The sequence below is a fragment of the Mus caroli genome, unplaced genomic scaffold (assembly GCF_978045245.1).
Source record: "Mus caroli unplaced genomic scaffold, Mus_caroli_1 scaffold_8, whole genome shotgun sequence".
Lineage (NCBI taxonomy): Eukaryota > Metazoa > Chordata > Mammalia > Rodentia > Muridae > Mus > Mus caroli.
In genome coordinates, this window is record NW_028227263.1 from 102892597 (window position 1) to 102911105 (window position 18509).

General features: G+C 49.8%; 1 protein-coding gene and 1 long non-coding RNA gene across 4 annotated transcripts; one reads left to right on the forward strand and one right to left on the reverse strand.

Moving 5' to 3' along the window:
- Positions 1-2458: 2458 nt before the first annotated feature.
- On the forward strand, positions 2459-16857 carry CUNH19orf81 (chromosome unknown C19orf81 homolog). 3 transcript variants are annotated; one of them, XM_021167989.1, is made up of 6 exons: positions 2459-2498; positions 2957-3158; positions 14116-14188; positions 14360-14480; positions 15736-15869; positions 16519-16857. In XM_021167989.1, the coding sequence occupies exons 2-6, from the start codon at positions 3092-3094 to the stop codon at positions 16712-16714; spliced, it is 591 nt and encodes a 196-aa protein (XP_021023648.1). In that variant the 5' UTR covers positions 2459-2498; positions 2957-3091; the 3' UTR covers positions 16715-16857. The 3 variants fall into 3 exon arrangements, with proteins under 3 accessions (XP_021023648.1, XP_021023647.1, XP_085697925.1); XM_021167988.2 differs by lacking the exon at positions 2459-2498 and having other exon boundaries at positions 2544-3158; XM_085841799.1 differs by lacking the exons at positions 2459-2498; positions 14116-14188; positions 14360-14480; positions 15736-15869; positions 16519-16857 and adding an exon at positions 10540-10830 and having other exon boundaries at positions 2544-3158.
- On the reverse strand, positions 14142-16650 carry LOC115031553 (uncharacterized). The gene is made up of 4 exons (XR_003837222.2): positions 16403-16650; positions 15477-15541; positions 14370-14536; positions 14142-14224 (listed from the first exon to the last, which is right to left on the reverse strand). It is a non-coding gene; the product is annotated as an uncharacterized LOC115031553 (long non-coding RNA).
- Positions 16858-18509: the final 1652 nt, after the last annotated feature.

Below are 18509 nucleotides of genomic sequence, written 5' to 3' on the forward strand. Positions count from 1 at the left end.
CTATCTATCTATCTATCTATCTATCTATTTATTTTCAAGAAGTTAGGTTGGGTTCCAGTGAGAGAGAAGAGAGCTGAATTTGGAGAACTGAGAGTTGCTCCAGCTATTTTTCTATTGCTGATGATAAAATGCTGTTACCAAAAGCAAGGAACGAAAGGGCTTATTTGGATGACACTTCCAAGGTACAGTCCCTTGGTGAGGGAAGCCAAGGTAGGAACCTGAAGGCAGGAACCGTGGATGAAGGTTGCTTTCTCGCTTGCTTGCGGACCCATGCTTCTGCTTAGTTACCTTATAAATTCCAGGCCCACCTGCCTAGGGAATGGTACCACCCACCACGGGCTGGGTCTTACAACAGCCATTAACAATTCACAGTCTGAGTTTCTCAAATAAGACTTCTCTCAGATGACAGTAAGCTGTGTGGAGTTGACAGTAAAGCTAACCAGGAGAGAGAACTTTCACTGCGCCATTTTCACTGGTCAGAGATGAGAAACTGACCTCAGAGACCATCAGTGTAGTGGTTTGAATGAAATGGTCCCCGTGGTCTTGGGCATTTACTATTTGTGGCCCTGCTTGGGGAGTTTAGGTGCAGGAAGTGTGTCTCTGGGGGCAGGCTTTGAGAGTTAAAAGACTTGGGCAATCCCCAGTTTGCTCTCTGATTCCTGATAGCAGTTAAAATGTGAGCCTTCAGCCTTCTGTTACCTCCTGCCACAGTTCCCTGCCACCGCTGAGTCTTGTCCCTCTGGAGATATATGGCCAAGTAAATCTTTTCTAAGTTGCTATGACCACTTAAAAAAGATTTTAATTTTTTTTAAATTGTATGTATATGAGTACACCGGTATGTCAGACACACCAGAAGAGGGCATCAGATCCGATTACAGATGGTTGTGAGCCACCATGTGGTTGCTGGGAATTGAACTCATGACTTCTGGAAGAGCAGTCAGAGCTCTTAACCACTGAGCCATCTCCCCAGCTCGGTCAAAGTGTTTTATCACAGCAACAGAAACTAAGACTGCTACTAGTTGCTCAGCCTTCCAGGCTGCCCTGTCTGGTCTGAGCCTGTATTCTCTTCTTCTACATACTATAGTCTTACAAGGAATAGGAGGGGCAAGGTCCACTGGGCTGGGGTTGCATTGTTGGACACAAGAGGTACACTCATTCATTCATTCATTCATTCATTCAATGCATATGTCTCTGGGCAGTGAATGTGAGGGCTTAGGTGTTCCTGTGACCATGGCAGTCAAAAATGCTCCTTGTCCTACAAAGATGGAACTGGAAAAGATGGCTGAATGAGAGAAAGGGAAGGTCCAAGGGACAGGGTCCCTGTCTTGCTTTCTTTGTCTGTAGTTGAGTTTGCCACAGGGACCTTGCCTCCCCGTCATTAAGTCTCTCTGCTTCACCTGGGCTCAGCCTGGTTCCAGGGAGCCTTCCTAACACGCAGCAGAGTAGTTGCATTGTGTACACAGGACTCGTGTTCAAATCCCCGAACCCCATGTATGCTGGCGCCCACCCAGGATTGTGTGCATTGGAGGATGTACACATGCCCAAAAGAAATGTTGGAAATCATGGTTACAGAAGACTGAATGGGACCATTGAAGTGTATGAGCTTTTCAAGTGGCCAGTAACAGCCAGGCATAGCGGGGGCACAACTTTAATTTCAGCACTAAGGAAGCAGAGGCGGAACTGTGTGTAGGCCAGCCTGGTCTACATAGTAAGTTCAAGGGGGGTGGGGGTTGTGCGGGTACATAGTGAGCGCTGTGTTGAAAAAACACTAAAAATCAATCCCCCTCCCCAAAGCAAAACAACCAATCAAAACCAGCTAAATTGATCAAAGTTTAGGTTTCTCAATTTCTAACAAAAATTGAGAGCTTCAGGCACAGCTGGATCCAGCCAGGCGGCCTTTCCTTAATCTTTGCCTTCAGGTAAGTTCGGAATCTACAAGGTAACACCGTGGCCACGCCTGCCCTTAAAGAAAGAGAAAGAGACTCCTAGCAGTGCTCCAGAATCTGGACTGATTTGTAAATTAGCTCAGAAAGCCACAGTGACAACCAAGACCACATGGGAAGGGAGTTTAGGGACTCTAACCTCAGAAGGGGCGTGGTGACACATTCCTAACATTTCTGACCCTGGAAGGCAAGGGCCTGCCTGGATGAGGGACTGAGTTCAAGACAAGGCGGGATACATAGGAAGTTATTAAGAGGGAGAAACAGGCTACAAAAAGTGAGCCTGGGGATGCATAGACGAGACAGTTAAAGGTTTTTTACAGCCTCCTCGCCTCACAGGTCCGAACTCACAAAGGATAGTCTACCCGGCACCTGCCTGCAGAAAGCCCCCAAGCTTTTCCCAATGACACTTTTCTCACGTTCAGGAATAAGAGCCCCAGCCTTGCTCTCACATTGGGCACCATGGTAACCAGACCCTGCCTACCGTCCCCTCCCCCCCCTAGAGAACTCAGTTTCTGTTTGTCTCCAGGAGTCTAGCCGGTGCTGAGCAGAGGGCAAGTAGGCTCAGAGAGGGGAAGAGAGAAGGGCGAGGTGGTGGGAGTGGAGGCTGAAGCAGCTATGGAAGAGAGACTGAGGAATGGGCCTGGGAGAAGGGGAACGGGAAATAGGGAGGCTCAGAGAGGGTGACAAGATTGGTGAAGAACTGCAATGAGGAGGGGGCAATCCAGGGGGCTGGGGAGGTGCTGGGGAGGCTGATGGAGAAAAAGACCAGGGAGGTGGGACAGAGGGCAGAGACTTCTGGGAGAAATGTGGAGGACAACTGGGAAAAGGGGTTTAGAGGGAGGCAGACAGAGAATTGTGAAAACCGGAGACAGGGATGGTTCAGGAGGGCTGAAGAAAGAGAGGCCATGATACAGGAAGAGATGGAGACGGAAGTAGAGTTGCAGGGAAACAGGAGGTGGGGCGCACACCGAGTCCCGGAGGTTAGGGGAAAGCGTGTGTCCTTGTGGTCTCAGCCTTCCAGTTCCGTGTTTGTCCCTCGTGGTTTCAAAGAGCAAGAAGCAGGAGTCCAGGACAAGAGCTGCAGTGTGTGGCCCAGTGCGAGCGCCTCGCCCCATCTTTCTGGACTTCCCCAGACCCGCTTCTCCAGGATGCAGCCAGAGGTGGAGCCTTTAATCTCCCCCAACCTGGGCGCCCCTGGCTCACACAGGGAGACAGGTGAGCAGGTCTGGGGGCCGGCGAACCGGCATTCCCACACTGTTGGTCCTCGAGCCTAGAACTACATTTCCCAGGAGCCCCTGCCTTTCTCTGGCTGATACTCTGGGTACAGAACTGCATTGCCCTTGGGGGTTCTGCAAGTCTCTGGCCAGTGTGGGAAGCCTCAAACTACATCTCGCAGAAGCTGTTGCAGTCCCCCTGCTAATAATACTCTGAGCTCATACTACTTTTCCCAAGAGGCTCCCTTGCCAATATTCTGAAATCAAAACTACATTTCCCAGAAGGCCTTGCAGATCTCTAGCAAAGACTCTGCGGGTCCCTGGTTAGTATTCTGGGTCCAGAACTACATTTCCCACCAGCCTCTGCAGTTACCGGGCTAATTAATAATCTTTTAACAAGAAGTGCTGCAGCTATCTGAATGTAACTTCTGGGCCCCGAACTACATATCCCATGAGACACTTGCAGTGCCCTATGCAATACTCAGATTTAGAACTCTGTTCCCCTCACCCTATGCAGTTCCCTGGCAAATACCCTCGGTTTACAAAGAATTTACCATGAAATGATGCAGTGCCGTTCCCCTCCCCCCCCCCCCTCCCCGCTAATATTTCTGGGCCCAGAACTGCAGTTCCCATGAACCTCCTGGGCCTCAACAACGCTTCTGAGTCTGTTTTCCCTAGATATCTTCACTCCTTGGTCTTGCACAGTAGTTCAACGTCTTCCTGTCCTCAATCCCTGGTTCTTATTTTCAGATAGCCCCACCTCCAACCCAGATGCAGAACTAAACCCTAGGTGCCAATCTTCCACCACAGCCCCACTCAGAGCCCCGACCCCACCCCCTACCCCCTATCCCTGTCTTACTTTCTTTGTCCATAGTTGAGTTTGCCACAGGGACCTTGCCTCTCCGTCATTAAGTCTCTCTGCTTCACCTGGGCTCAACCTGGTTCCAGGGAGTCTTCCTAACGCAGCTAGACTATAGCTGTCTCTTGCTCACGTCAGCCCCAGGCTTGCAGCCCTTTCCAGCACAGCTCACTTCCCAAATGCTGAGTTGATGTCATCCCAAGAAGATTCTGCATGGCTGTAAGTAACAGAAATGCGAACTCTGTAAAAGTAGAAATGGCATTTGTTCTATACAAAAAGCACAGAGAGATTAAAATTCAGGGACACCACTAGGGAGCCAGTTTCTTTCATCTCTCAGAGTTTTGATTTGAGATACATTTCCTTGGCATCGCACATAACTTTGGCTGGCTATTACCTCATGGTCACAAAGCAGCTACTACAATTCCAACCATTCTCTCCAGAAGTCTTCATTCTGAGGGCTCCCTAGATGTCTTCTCCTACCACTTCAGCTGCAAACACTCAGCTGCCCACCTCGGTCGACGGAGTAAGAGGAAACAAGATGAGCTTATTCTTCTGCTCAGGGGTTTCCAGCTCTAGCTGTACCCGAGGCCCATTTAACAAGAAGCTTTGCCACTGGGGCTCAGGCAGTCCTAGTTTTTTGGATGCTTACCTGGTGGAGATAATGAATCGGAGCTGGAACATTTTGGTATAAGCCTAGTGACTATTTCTGAGTACCTGGGAAGAGATCTATAAACTTCAAGACCCCATGTGGTCACCTTCCTCCACCTAGACCCTCACCTCTGAAACAGCCCACCATCTTCAAAACTGGGTATCATTTGTTCACATGTGAACCAGTAGGGACTTTTCACATCCAAACTACAAAGTTTAGCAAACTCCTACAGTCTTTAAGTCTCACTGTAACCTACACCTCCTCAGGGAGGCACTCTGGGATTGCCCGGGGGAAGAATTTCCTCTGCCATTCTAAACTGGGAGTTCTCAGGGGCAGAGTGGCTATTAGTCATTTGGCTAATAATCTTTTTAAGTTTTCTGGTGAAAAGGTATTCTCCATTGTCCTCCAAGACACACAGGAAGCACAGAGATGCTATTGAGGAGTGAAATTCTTTTTTTGTTTTTCCTTGGTTTTTCGAGACAGGGTTTCTCTGTATAGCCCTGGTTGTCTTGGAACTCACTTAGTAGACCAGGCTGGCCTCGAACTCAGAAATTCACCTGCCTCTGCCTCCCAAGTGCTGGGATTAAAGACGTGCGCCACCACCACCGGGTGAGGAGTGAAATTCTTGCATCAAGTGAATTAGTAAATACTTTTATTTTTTTCAGTTTTGGGTGAAGATTTGTGGTGTCTGACAGGGGCTCTAACACTGAGACATGATCCTAGTCCTTCACAGGTGGATTCTAGGCAGGTGCTCGACCACTGAGCCACACTCCATCTTCTCACTGGGTAGTGTGGCTTGAATAAGAATAGCTTCTAGAAGCTCATGTATTTGACTGCTTCATCACTAAGGAGTGGATCTGGTCTTGTTGAAGGATCTATGTCTCTAGGGCTGGGATTTGAAGTTTCAAAAGCCCATGCCAGCCTTTCCCCTCTCTCCGCTTGTGGATCAGCGACTGCTCCAGTGCCGTGTGTGCTATCATGTGCCCTGACATGATAATGGACTAAGCCTCTGAAGTTTTGAGGGAGACCCCAGTTAAAGTGGCTGTGGTCATCTCATACCTTCACAGCCACAGAACAGTGTGGTCACGGCATGCCTTCACAGCCGTAGAGCAGCGATCAAGACAGAAGTTGGTACCAGGAAGCAGGATATTGCTGAAACAGGCCTACTCATGCTACTTATTGGTGTAATGTAGACTTTGGGATGTCGGATTTAGAAAAGCAGTTGAACACTTGAAGTGGGGCTTAATGGGCCATTCAAGAAGGAGCATTAAAGAGATGCTGAGGGCAAGTTGAACTGTGGGGGGCGGAAGTAAATGCCCTAGAGACTGTTTATGGTAGTTTGAATAATAACGGTCCCCATTGGCTCATATTTGAATGCTTAGTCATCAAGGAGGGGCACTACTTCTAAGGATTAGGGGGTATGGCCTTATTGGAGTGGGTGTGGCCTTGTTGGAGTAGGTGCGGCCTTGTTGTAGGATGTTTGTCGTTAGGGGTGGGCTCTGAGGTTTCATAAACCTAAGCCAGTCCCAGAGACTTTTTCTCTTCCTGCAGACCCACAAGTAGACCTCTCAGTTCCTTCTTTAGCACCACGTCTACCTGTGTGCCTTCATGCTCCCTGCCATTATGACAATGGACTAAATCTCTGGATTGGAAGCCAGCCCCAGTTAAATACTTTCCTTTACAAGAGCTAACATGATCACGGTGTCTCTTCACGGCAATAGAACACTGTTGATTAAGACAACTTTCTTATGTTATTTTGGCAAAGAATGTGGTGCCTTTTTGCCCGTGTCCCAAATATCTGCCTGAGACTAAACTGAAGAGTTTTTTAGATTAATAATGGCATTGATAGAATCATGTGGTTATTAGTCTCTCTCTCTCTCTCTCTCTCTCTCTCTCTCTCTCTCTCTCTCTCTCTCTCTCTCTCTCTCTCTCTCTCATCGAGACAGGGTTTCTCTGTGTAGCCATGGCTGTCCTGGAACTTTCTCTGTAGACCAGGCTTGCCTCAGACTCAGAGATCCTCCTGCCTCTGCCTCCTGAGTGCTGGGATTAAGGCACTGAGCACCACAGCACAGACTAGGAATCACTGTCATGCAGATATACAATGAAAAGGCGCAATCTGGACAAAGAGAAATGCAAGATATACACATCGAAGGGAAAAGGAGCAGCAGGAGGTGTAATGGAGTTGAGCCCAGTGCTCAGAGAGATACGGTGGTTGAAGGAAAGCCCGATGCTAAAGAGAATAAAGGGAGAGGGGTCCTCAAGGTAAGAGCCCACCCAGCCAAGCTTCCAGCCCATGAAGGAGAGCTTATGTACTGAAGGAAACCATCGATAACAGAAAGTCAATGCCAACACAACTGACCGAGGTGGCCGTGTTCCAGCCCCAGCAAGCAGCCATCTTGGTACTTTGGGCCACACGGTTCTGGTTTTAGAGTCAAGGATACAAGGAAGGGTTGTGGAATCTTCCTCTCAGCTAAGGAGAGCTGCTGACGTCAGGCGTGTGCAGGAGTGTCCGGCGTGGAGGCTCAGAGAGGCACGAAGCTGTGAAGGTGCAACCTGGGTTGCTTGGGAACCTCAAGATGTTGGAGATGCCAGAGCTGTGGGACAGCTGCAGAAGAAAGCTGCTAACAGGGAGCCAGTGGAGCCCATCACCCGGCTGTCTTGACCCACCTGCTCCAGAATAATGACGCAAAGACTTAGAGTTATTTATGAAGCCCAGGCCTTATAGCTTAGGCTTGTTCCCAACTCACTCATGTAACTTATTTGATTTCCGTTCATTCTAATTTGCATTCTGCCACTTGGCCTCTTACCTGTTCTCCAGTCCTGGCACCTCTTCCTTCCTTCCTTCCTCAGTGTCTGGCTGGTGGATTTCCTTACCTCTCTGTTCTTCCAGTGGCAACCGCTGACTTTTTCACCCGCACCCCAGTTCCCAAATAACAACTTGGAGGCTTATTTATGAATGCTTGCCTACCTAGGCCATAAGCTAGGCTGGTTCCCCAACTAACTCTCAATTCATTGTCTCATTTATTGTGACCTGAGTTCAGCTACATGGCTGGTTTCTTCTCCTTAGTTTCACACATCTGACTTCCTCAAAGTCTGGGGTGAATCTGTCTCTTACTATCTCCCAGAGTTCAAATCTCTCTCTTCTAGAACTCCCACCTTCTACTTCCTGCCTCAGCTCATTGTTCATCTAATTTTTAATGACAGGGGATGCTTCCGCACAACTCACAAGAGGTTATCTCTACATCCTATAGTTCTTATCTCTGCCCATAAGTCCCACCTTTTCTATCCTGCCCAGCTCTAGGTTGCCAGCTCTTTCTTAAAGCCAATCAGAAAATTCCTTAGGCAGGTGAGAAGACACACCTTTGCACAGCATAGTTAACGAAGCTGAAAAGAGCTGGAAATCTGTAAAGTGCTTTGTACTTGACATGAGGATGCAGAGTTTGGAGTTTGTGCTTCTGGGCTTTGGTCTCGCTTTGGTCTGGTGTTTCCTCAGTGTGGCTCCCTTTGCTTCCTCTTGGAACAATAATGTATTTGATAATGTGTTAGAAGTATGTGATATGCTTTCTTGTTTTTATATTATGGGGCTTACAGTTAAATTATCGAGTCTCAGAAGAGACTTTGAATTTGAACTTCTGAATGTTTTTGTTAAGATTGTATGGGTACTTCTGAGTTGGACTGGATGCATTTTTGCATTATGATATGGCTATAAGCCTGTGGTGGCCAGGGAGTGGAATGTTGTTTAAATAAGAATGCCTCCCCCTAGGCTCATATATTTGAAAGCTTAGTCACCCAGGAGTGGAACTGTTTTAAAGGATTAGAAGGATTAGGAGGTATGGCCTTATTCGAGGAAGTGTGTAGTGGGGATGGGCCTTTTTCAAAAGCTCATGCCAGGTCTAGTCCCTGTCTCTCTGTCGCTCTGTCTCTGTGTCTCTGTCTCTGTCTGTCTGTCTGTCTGTCTGTCTGTCTCTCAGCTTGAGGATCATACTATAGCTCTCAGCTACTTCTTCTGAATGACTCCTACCTGCTGCCATGCTCCCTGCCATGATGCTCACGGACCAAAGCTTCTGAAAGTGTTAGCAAGTCCCCAGTGCTTTGCCTTGGTCATGGTGTCCCTTCTCAGCAACAGAACAGTGACTAAGACACTGGGATTCTAGGCAGGTGCTGGACTGCTGGACTGCAGGCCCAGCCTTTTGTTATCTGACTCAGGGTCACAGTTTGTAGCTCAGGCCAGCCTTGAATTTTTGAACTCTTTGTGTAGCCTTCTGAATAGCTTGGATGACAGACTCTGGCCACCAGGCCTGTTAATCTGTGTACGTGTGTGGTGTCGGGAAAAGCTCTGAAGATGCTCTACCACTGAATAATATACTTTTGCCACTTCAGTGCAGAGTTATGGGGATTAGAAATGCTGTCATGGCTCAGAAGCATCCGGTTTGTTTTTAACATCCTCTTTTCTGAGAAATCACTCTCATTCTTCACAGAGATCTCTGAGGTTGCCGAGCCACACATCTGAGTGACCAAACATACTCTTCCAGGGCATAGGTTTCCTTCCACGCTATCGGGATAGAAATTCAGAGAGTTTTTAATATGGAGAGTTACAGCCTATGGCCAGCTTAAGACAATAGCTTCCCCCACCCCCCATAGCTGAGGACCAAACCCAGGGCCTTGAGCTTGCTAGGCAAGCGCTCTATCACTGAGCTATATCCCTAGCCTCTAAAGACAATAGTTTAATGAACTCAATAGTTCTCCTAGCAACACCCAGCTGTAATGTGAGCAATAGTTTCCTGATTGTGTTTCACATGGGCACCCCATTACATTTGGGGGATTATTATACAGACCATAAATGGCAGGCACAATCTCATTTTTACCAATTTTGACTTCAGCTGTGACTCTGTATTGGTAAGTGTGTGTGTGTGTGTGTGTGTGTGTGTGTGTGTGTGTGTGTGTGTAGGTCAAAGTTGACATCAGATGTGTTCTTCAGTCACAGGCCACTTTCTTTTTTGGGACAGGATCCCTCACCAGCCTGGAGCTCACAGATTCAGTTAGATTGGCTGACCAGCGAGCTGCAGGGATCTTTCTCTGCCTCCTCAGCACTGGGATAACAGGCTGATATAACATAACAGGCTGGGATAACATAATACTGATTATGTCCATCTTTTACACGAGTTTGGGGATCACCCTTAAGGATTCATGCCTGAGTAGTATCTTAGTTTGTTTCCCATTGCAGTGACAAAATACTTTGATTTCCCCCCCCCAAAAAAATAAAGGGACAAAGGGATTATTTGGTTCAAAATCCCAGGTCTATGACATCAGGGAAGTCAAGGTGTCTGGAACCAGAAGCAGCTGGTCATATCACATGGGCTGGCGAGAGCAGAGAGCAGGGAATCCACCCATGAATGCATACTGCTGCTCTGAATGCTGTCTCCTCCCTTGTTCATACAATCTAGATCCCGTGCACAGGGAATGGTGCTGCCCACAGTAGGTGTGTGTCCCACTTCAGTTAGCATAACCAATTCTCACAGACACACCCACAGAACAACCTGATCTGGACAGTTCCTGGCCGAAACTTTCTTCCAAGGTGATTCTATATTGTGTCAAGTCCACAGTTAAAACCAATTGTCACACAAGGCAAGCACACCACCGACTGAGCTACCTTTTTAGCCCCATTCAAATTGCTGGGACTTTTTAAGGACACATATATCCACCAGGCCACGGTGACAGCTGACAAAATTCATGAATCTCCCAGGGGTTTCTCTTGTATAGTACATATTTAGATTCTTATGTCTAAATCCGGACATAAATCCCTGACTTACGTCCCAATCTATTTGCTTGTTTATTTATTTTTATTTTTATTTTTTGGTTTGTTTTAATTTCCAGTTGGTTTGACAGAGTTTGGTGTCAAGCAGCTCACACAATCACACAATGGATGCAACGCATGTTCCCTGGTAACACTCATCCTGGACCAGCTCTGCACTTGGCACTCTGCTGGATTCTAGGGCAAGAATATTGAGGCTTCAAGTGGAAAGGTGGCTCAGTGCTCGAAGCTCACAATTGCAGAGGACCCAAGCTCAGTTTCCATCACCCATGCGGAGTGGCTCCCTACCACCTGCAACTCTAGCTCCAGCAGATCTGACTCCCACTTCCAGCCTCCATACGTATGTCAGTCATGTGCACACACAAAATTAAAAATAAAATACATTTAAAATGACAACACTGATGGCAAAAGCACGCTGCAGCTGTGGCCTGGGTACCGCGATGCACGCCTACCATCCTTGCACTCAGGAGGTTGAGGTAGGAGGGTCGCCATGAGTTCAAGGCCAGCCTGGGCTGTAGATTGCGACACTGCCTCAAAACATGATTAAAAGGGTAGGAGATGGCTCAGTCAGCAAAGTGCTTGCTATGCATGCATAAGGGTCCACATTCAACCCCCAAGAACCCACGTTAAACAAGACGAAATGGGCAGGAGAGGTGGCTCGGCAGCTCTTGCAGAGCTTTCCAGGGCCCACACCAGGCACTAGCAACCACTCTGGAAGATCTGTTGCCCTCTTCTGACCTCTGCAGACATTCGCATGCGTGTGGGCTGCACACACTCAGACACAATTAGAATTAAAAGCAAATCTTTCAACAACAAAGCAGATGTGGTGGTGCACAGCTGTAATCCTGCCACGGCACAGGCTGACAAAGGGCCCTGGGGCTCACTGAACAGCGACAAGTCTAGTGGTTGATTGTATCTCAAAACACAAAGTGAGCAGTGCCTTAGGAACAACACCTGAGGCTGGCCTCAGACTTCCATGCACATGTGCACACACAGACGTGTGCACATGCATAGAGCGGTACCTCCTTGGAGTCTCAGTGGTATGACGATGACACGAAGGCTTTTATACAGTCTAAAGCTTAGGCCTCTAGCTCCGTGCCTCTCTGCTCCACTGCCATCTATATTGTTTCCCTGGGTCCATTCTCTGAATCTTCGGGGTCCCATTCCCCCCTCCACTTCCCACCCAGCTACTGGCCTTAAGCTCTTTATTACAACAAATCAGTACAATTCTAGATTGCCTTTAGGCAGGTGAGGGCTGTCTGACCTCGACCTTCACAGCATTTACAAAAATTAACAAATAAAAATAGAGGTATACCTTCCTACAATGTGAAGAAAAGGTAACCCCAACACCCACATTATACACACAGACACGCACACACAACAGTTGAGCAAATGGCCCTCATGCTGCTTAGAACTGTGGTGACAACCAATTACAAAGTATTGTGGGATTAGGGTAGCTAATTAATTAATTAAGGTAAATGTACCTGTATGGTATACTTGAGCAAAGCACAGTGTGTGTGTGTGTGTGTGTGTGTGTGTGTGTGTGTGTGTGTGTGTGTGAGAGAGAGAGAGAGAGAGAGAGAGAGAGAGAGAGAGAGAGAGAGAGAAAGAAATTCTGCAGTATTCTCGGGGAGATTGGTCAGCTCAATGATGCTGAGACAACATGGTATTGCTTCAAGTGACAAAGTGGCACGCCATGATGAGGCATGTACAGTAACAAGAAAGTGCTGGCCTAGAGTCCCCTGTGAGGGAGGGGCTGCAGTCATCTCCATGGTTGAGCACCTGCCCAGCACTGTGAAAAGACCCAGGTTTGATCCCTAGCACTGTCACAAAGGGCTTGGCCATTGTAGTGTCACATTCTGGAAAACATCTGTGTTTGAAGTAGGACAGAAGGGAAGATGAAAAGGAGGCAGTAAGGCATGGATTCTGTTAAAATGCAGATTAAAGCAGTGGTGTACCCCTGAAACCCCAGCAAGAAAGGCAGAGGCAAAGGAGGCAGAGGCAGAGAGGCAAAGAGGCAGAGGCAGAGGCAGGTGGCTCTCTCAGGTCAAGGACAGCCTGGTCCTCAGAGTGAGTTCCAGGACAGCCAGGGCTACAAAGGGCCTTGGGATGTTGCCATCAAACCAGATTCCCACACCACATCTAGAAGAGTGCATGCCCACCAAGGAAGTGTGTTACTTCACATGCAAGCTGGAGCATCTGGGGGCTTTTAGCACAGGGTGCTGATGGGAGATCCAGCCCTCAGCTCTGAGCAAGGTAGTGGGGGCTGTTATATAATTCCTGTAGTTGAAGTGTTTAATAATTATGTGTCTGCTCGTTGCTCAGATGTAACTGCATCGTGCTCTCATCTGAGTGTCTTGCTCTAGTGGCCCTGTCTGGAATTGATGTCAGGGATAATCATTAGGCCAGGAGGAACATCGTACAGCCTTGGGCTGTCAGGGGCAACTCTTCTCTCTTCTGCCTTGAAACACTGTAACATAAAGAAGGCAGACATTAATTTGGGTCAAAGAGTGTATTGTGGGCTGCTTGAACTCTATAGGACAACTTGTGGGCCTAAGGTCCAGTACACTGTTGCTCAGCATATCCAACATGGTTGAAGCTGGGTTACTCCATCCACATTCCAGCCTATCTGAAGGAAGGAGCCAAACATCAGACAGCTAGCGTGCTTGCTTGCTTGCTTCCTTCCTTCCTTCTCTCCCTCCCTTTTCCTCCTCCTATCCCCCCCCTCCTCCTCTTCCTCCTCTTCCCCGTCCTCCTCTTCCTTCACCTCTCTCTCCTCCCCACACTTTTCCCGTGAGACACAGGCTGACCCACAGTCACTGTGTGACTTTGACTGCCTTTGAGCTCGTGACAACACCCTTGCCACAGCTGTCCTTGTGCTGTGTTGCCAGGTCTGCACGCTACCACAGCCAGTAGACAATCCTCTATGTGGATGACCCTAAAGTTTCAGTGCTCCCTCTCGCTTACACCGTTGGTGAGAACTTGGTTGCCAGGCCACAAAGGAGCTGCTCAGAGAGGCTAGACACCCTTGTGCCTGCACAGCTGAAGAGAAGAGGGAGAGAGTGGGTCATGTGTGCCAATGACTAGCCAAGGGAAACGAGAGGCCCATCAGCTAATGAGAAAGTTGGCAAGAAGGGGGTCACATGTGAGGAACTTATCAGTCAAGTTCCAACCAGCAGGCTGCAGTTTGATATTAATTGTGGTGCAGAGGGCTGGAGAGGTGGCTCAGTGGTTAAGAGCACCGACCGCTCTTCCAGAGATCCTGAGTTCAAATCCCAGCAACTACATGGTAGCTCCCAACCATCTATAATGGGGATCTGATGCCCTCTTCTGGTGTGTCTGTAGACAGTGACAGTGTACTCACATACATGAAATGAATAGATAAACCTTAAAAAAATTTCTGGTGCAGAGTGGTGTTTTTCTCTTGCTGGCTTCCTTCTGGCTGCACCTAGCCAGGAAACAGTCTCAGTGCCATAGTGGAAGGCTGGATTCTGTAGCTTCCAGATGGTATCTCAGAGACTAGCCCCTGAGATCTAACTTTCCGGAGTGGTGTGCACACTGCTGGGTGATTCTCTTCTGGAAAGAGTTATGGCCTCAAAGGATTCTTGGCAGGTGACACTGGGTTCTTTTGTTACTAGGATCCTTCCTTGTTGACCTCGAGTCTATGGAGGAGTCCATGTCTCGGAGCCTGGGCAAGCCTGCCAAATCCTCGTGAGTACTCCCTGGTCCTGCGACCTGTGACAGCTCCTGCAGAGGTGACAGCAGCAGCCCCTGACCTGAGAGTTCCTTTCCTTGCCTTGTTCTCCCCTTCCTCCCTTCCTTTGCCCTCTCTCCTTCTCCTCCCCTTCCCTCTTTCTTTCCCTCTCCTCCACACACACACAGGAAACAGTACCTGCGGCAGGTCATCTCGGAATATGAGGCGCTGGATCGGGAGCTCCCATGTATCCGAAAGTTCTCAGAACCACCCTCTGCCCAGCCCCTCTGCCTTTGCATGGAGACTTCGGTGAGTGGCCCAGCTCTCTGCACAGTTCAGGTGGTGATGGGATCAGCCGATCAGACCTGAGGTGGCCGGCAGTTAAATTCAGGTTAAGGACTGGGCATGGTAAGTCTGTGTTCATTACTGCAACACTCTAGCAGGAGTTCAAGGTCAGTCTCAGTTACACGGTGAGTTTGAAGCTAGCCTGGACTACCTGAGCTCCTGTCTCAAAGAGAACAACAAAAATTCACACACACACACACGCACACACACACAGAGGAGACCGTGATTGCTTGTGTCTGACGTTAAGAGGCACCTACTGTATACTAGGCACAAGCCTTAAGGCATCCCTTTAGATGTCTATGTGACTTTACTCTTTCATTGGGGGCTGTTGTCCCCATTTCACCTCTCCTTTCCTTGGTGCCTTTAAGGAAGGGACCCCAGTGTACTGCCCCAGGTCCAAGGCATCTCTTTCCAGCTCAGAAGCTAAAGCAGGCCTGGTTAGCACATGGGTTGAAGGAAGAGGCCTTCCAGACTCTCCTAACAGGTGGAGGCCAGAGGACAACTCCATTCTCTCCTTCCACCTTTATGTAGGTTATAGGGATTGAACTCAAGTCATCAGGTTCACACAGTAAGCGCCTTTACCCACTAAACCAGCAAGCCAGCCCATCAACAGTGATTTTATATACTTGGACAGCTGTTTTTCGCACTTTTTCACTATGGCCAGTGATCATCACATCTCCTCAAACAATTTCTTTCTTTCTTTCTTTCTTTCTTTCTTTCTTTCTTTCTTTCTTTCTTTCTTTCTTTCTTTTTTTTTTTTTTGGTTTTTTGAGACAGGGTTTCTCTGTGTAGTCCTGGCTGTTCTGGAACTCACTCTGTAGACCAGGCTGGCCTCGAACTCAGCAATCTGCCTGCCTCTGCCTCCCAAGTGCTGGGATTAAAGGCATGCGCCACCACGCCCGGCTCAAACAATTTCTTCTGACCCTTCTGATAACTGCAGTCCCTTAACTTTGAATTCACCTGTTCAAATAGAATCCTCCAGAACTGTAAAGCACTGTCCATGGCTCGTCTCTGGGAGAGTTTCCCTGTAGGGCGGTGATTACAATTTAATTAGTTTAGTTTTTCAGAATGATCTCGAGTGGCAGATGCCTTCACACCCGAGACACCTGTGGTCACCCCTTTTGACAAGAGTGTCATAACCTAGCGGGTCTGCAGGTGGAGTCTTGGACCAGGCTCCAGACTAGGAGATAAGGGCTGAAGCTGATGCATGCCCATGCAGGAGGATTTTACGCACGTGGAGGTGCTGCAGGCTTTGGAGGCCGAGCTGCCCGGGGCCATGGAAAGCGGGCGCCTGAACAGCATCCGCTACGAGAATATGAATGTCATCTGCGGTACTGCGGGCCGCAGGGACAGGTGAGACCATGCATGGGAGTGGTCTAGGGTGAGAGCCTGAGGAACGTAATTGGGAGGGATGCAGCCAGGGAGCGTAACGCTCTGTAAACGGAGCTGGGAGGCGGAGTCAGAGTGAGAGAGGGGCGGAGCCTAGCATCGGCGGGGGTGGGGGGGGCTTAAGGGGGAGGGACACAGAGGGCGCGGAACCTAGTGGAGACTGGTGGTTGAAGTCAGAGTGTAGAGGCCAGTGAGGGATGGAGCTAAAAGCAACTGAAAGACTTGGAGCCTAGAGTGAGTTGGAGAAGAGGCGAGGTGAGAGGGTGAGGTCAAGGTGAAGGTGAACAGTGAGGTTTGAGGCCCAGAACCACTCAAAGGGACCGGTCCTAGGTTGAGCGGCACTTTTGGCAAAATCAGAATGAAGATGGCATTGGAGGGCTGGCCTGGGCTGGGTAGCATTTAGGGAGGAGTCAGAGTCAGGATGACATTGAGGGGGCAGGTCCTATGCTGAATGGCTTTTCTAGCGGAGTCTGAGGAGACAGTAGCGAGGGCGGGACCTGGCGCATTCCCTGGTGAGGTGAACGATCCATCTGAGAAGACCGCAGTGAAGCCCGAAAGCGAAGGGGGCCAGGGTGAACCCAAAGACGTCTCTCGGCCTTCACTTCGCCCACAGGTGGCTCATCACCGTCACAGACTTCCAGACGCGGTCACGCCTGCTGCGCTCGGGGCTCACCCTCCGTGGAACCGCGTACCCACTGGTGCGCCACGACGATTTACTTCTGGGGGACTACCGTTTGCACCTGCGCCGCTCCCTGGTCCGACGGCGCATGCTCGAAGCCCTCGGGGCGGAGCCTGCCGACGAAGATTGACGCACAGCGGGGGCGGGTTCCAGCTGCACCCCGCCCCCAGACCCGGCGAAACGAGAAGGCGTGGCCTCCCTAGGAAGGAGGCGGGGCCGGCTCGAGGGGGTGGATACTGTGAGTTTAATTATAAAGAATGACCTGATACAAAAGCCATTTCTCTCGGCGAAGTCGTGTTGGGCGTGGGGGGCGGGGCGAACCTCCACTGTCATCCACTCGGCCAGAAACACCATCCTGGTCCCAGCCCATCCCTGCGATCTTGCAGGACAAGCTCAACTCCTTTCAAGTCCCCTCCCGCCCCCTTGGAAGACAGTTCTAGGGCTTTTATTTCAGGTTTTCCCCCCCTTTGGATTTGTGTGTTCTAGGGTTTTTTTTTTTTAATTTTTATTTTGCTTTGTATATTTTTCTTTTGCTATTGTTTCTCTTTTTGCTTGGTCTCTCCTCTCCACCCCGCTCCCCCATCCAGTCCCTCCCCCTTCCCTCTCCCCGCTCCTTCACCCCCACCCCCACCCCTTACGCCCTCCCCAACCCCGCGGCACCCATCCGGAATTAACAAGCCCTTGATAGACAGGCGCCGCGCAGGCCCCCTGCGGACGGGGGGCATCCGACCAGGGGAGGGGGCGGGTAGGGGCCCAGCGCCACCACCTCTCCAGCCCTCGCCACCCCTCCCCCTCCCGTGACCCTCCCACAAGGTTCCCTGCATTTCCCTGACGTGGTGAGGGGAGGGGGCTGGGCCCTCCCCTCGTGGATGGAGCGCCCCAGGGGCGCCTGGGGACAGCTATAGGGAATGGGGTGGGGGGAAGGAGGGGAGCTCCCTTCTTTGGCAGCTGAACATAGGGGGGAACCTGAGGGCGATGCCTTCCCCCCTTTTATCCACAGCAGGGGAGGGGGCTACCTAGGGGAGGAGAGGTGGCTTTAAATTCCCAAGCCCCAGAAGCAGGGAGGGGGGACGTGCGGGGAGGGAGGAGCCATGCTGTAAGGATGGGGGCGTAATCTGGGAGAGAAGAAAGGGTTGGGGGAGGAGAGGGGAATCTTCGTGCAAAATGGACAGACAGACGAATGGTCTAAGAATGACAGGACTGGGTGACAGCCTAGTGAGCTGGGAGCCAGCGTGCATGCGCAGGGTCTCCTCTCCCTAGGAAAAGCAGGGGGAGGTGAGCGAAGACCTAGGGTGGGTGCAGGAAATGAGAAGAGAGGACTGGCTAAGAGTATGCAGAGAGAGGCGAATACGCAAATCAAAAAGAGGCCAGGCTCTGCAGGGCAACTGGGGAAAGTCATCTAGAAAGACCAGAACAGCGCAGCAAGCACATCCCATACCTGAGCACCATTAAAGAAGAAAGAAGAAGAAGGAAGAAGAAGAAGGAAGAAAAAGAAGAAGAAGAAGAAGAAGAAGAAGAAGAAGAAGAAGAAGAAGAAGAAGAAGAAGAAGAAGAAGAAGAAGAAAAGAGGAGGAGGAGGAAGAAGAGGAGGAAGAGGAGAAGGAGGAGGAAGCTGGGGGTGGGGGCGGAGAATGGGCCGGGGAGGGCAAGTGCACAAGAGGAAGTGTGCAAGGGTACACAAGAAAGCAAGGAAAATGGTGAACAGAAGTAGCCTGGCGTGGTGGCGCATGCCTTTAATCCCAGCATATGGGAGGCAGAGGCAATCTCTGAGTTCCAGGACAGCCAAGGTTCCACAGAGAAACCCTTTCTCAGGAAACAAAACAAAACAGAAGTGAACAGAAATGTGAAGGAGAAGGATGAGGAGTCGGGGGAGAAGGGGTTAAACATTTGGAAAGAGTTCAGGGCCATGAGTGTGAGGGGTGTGC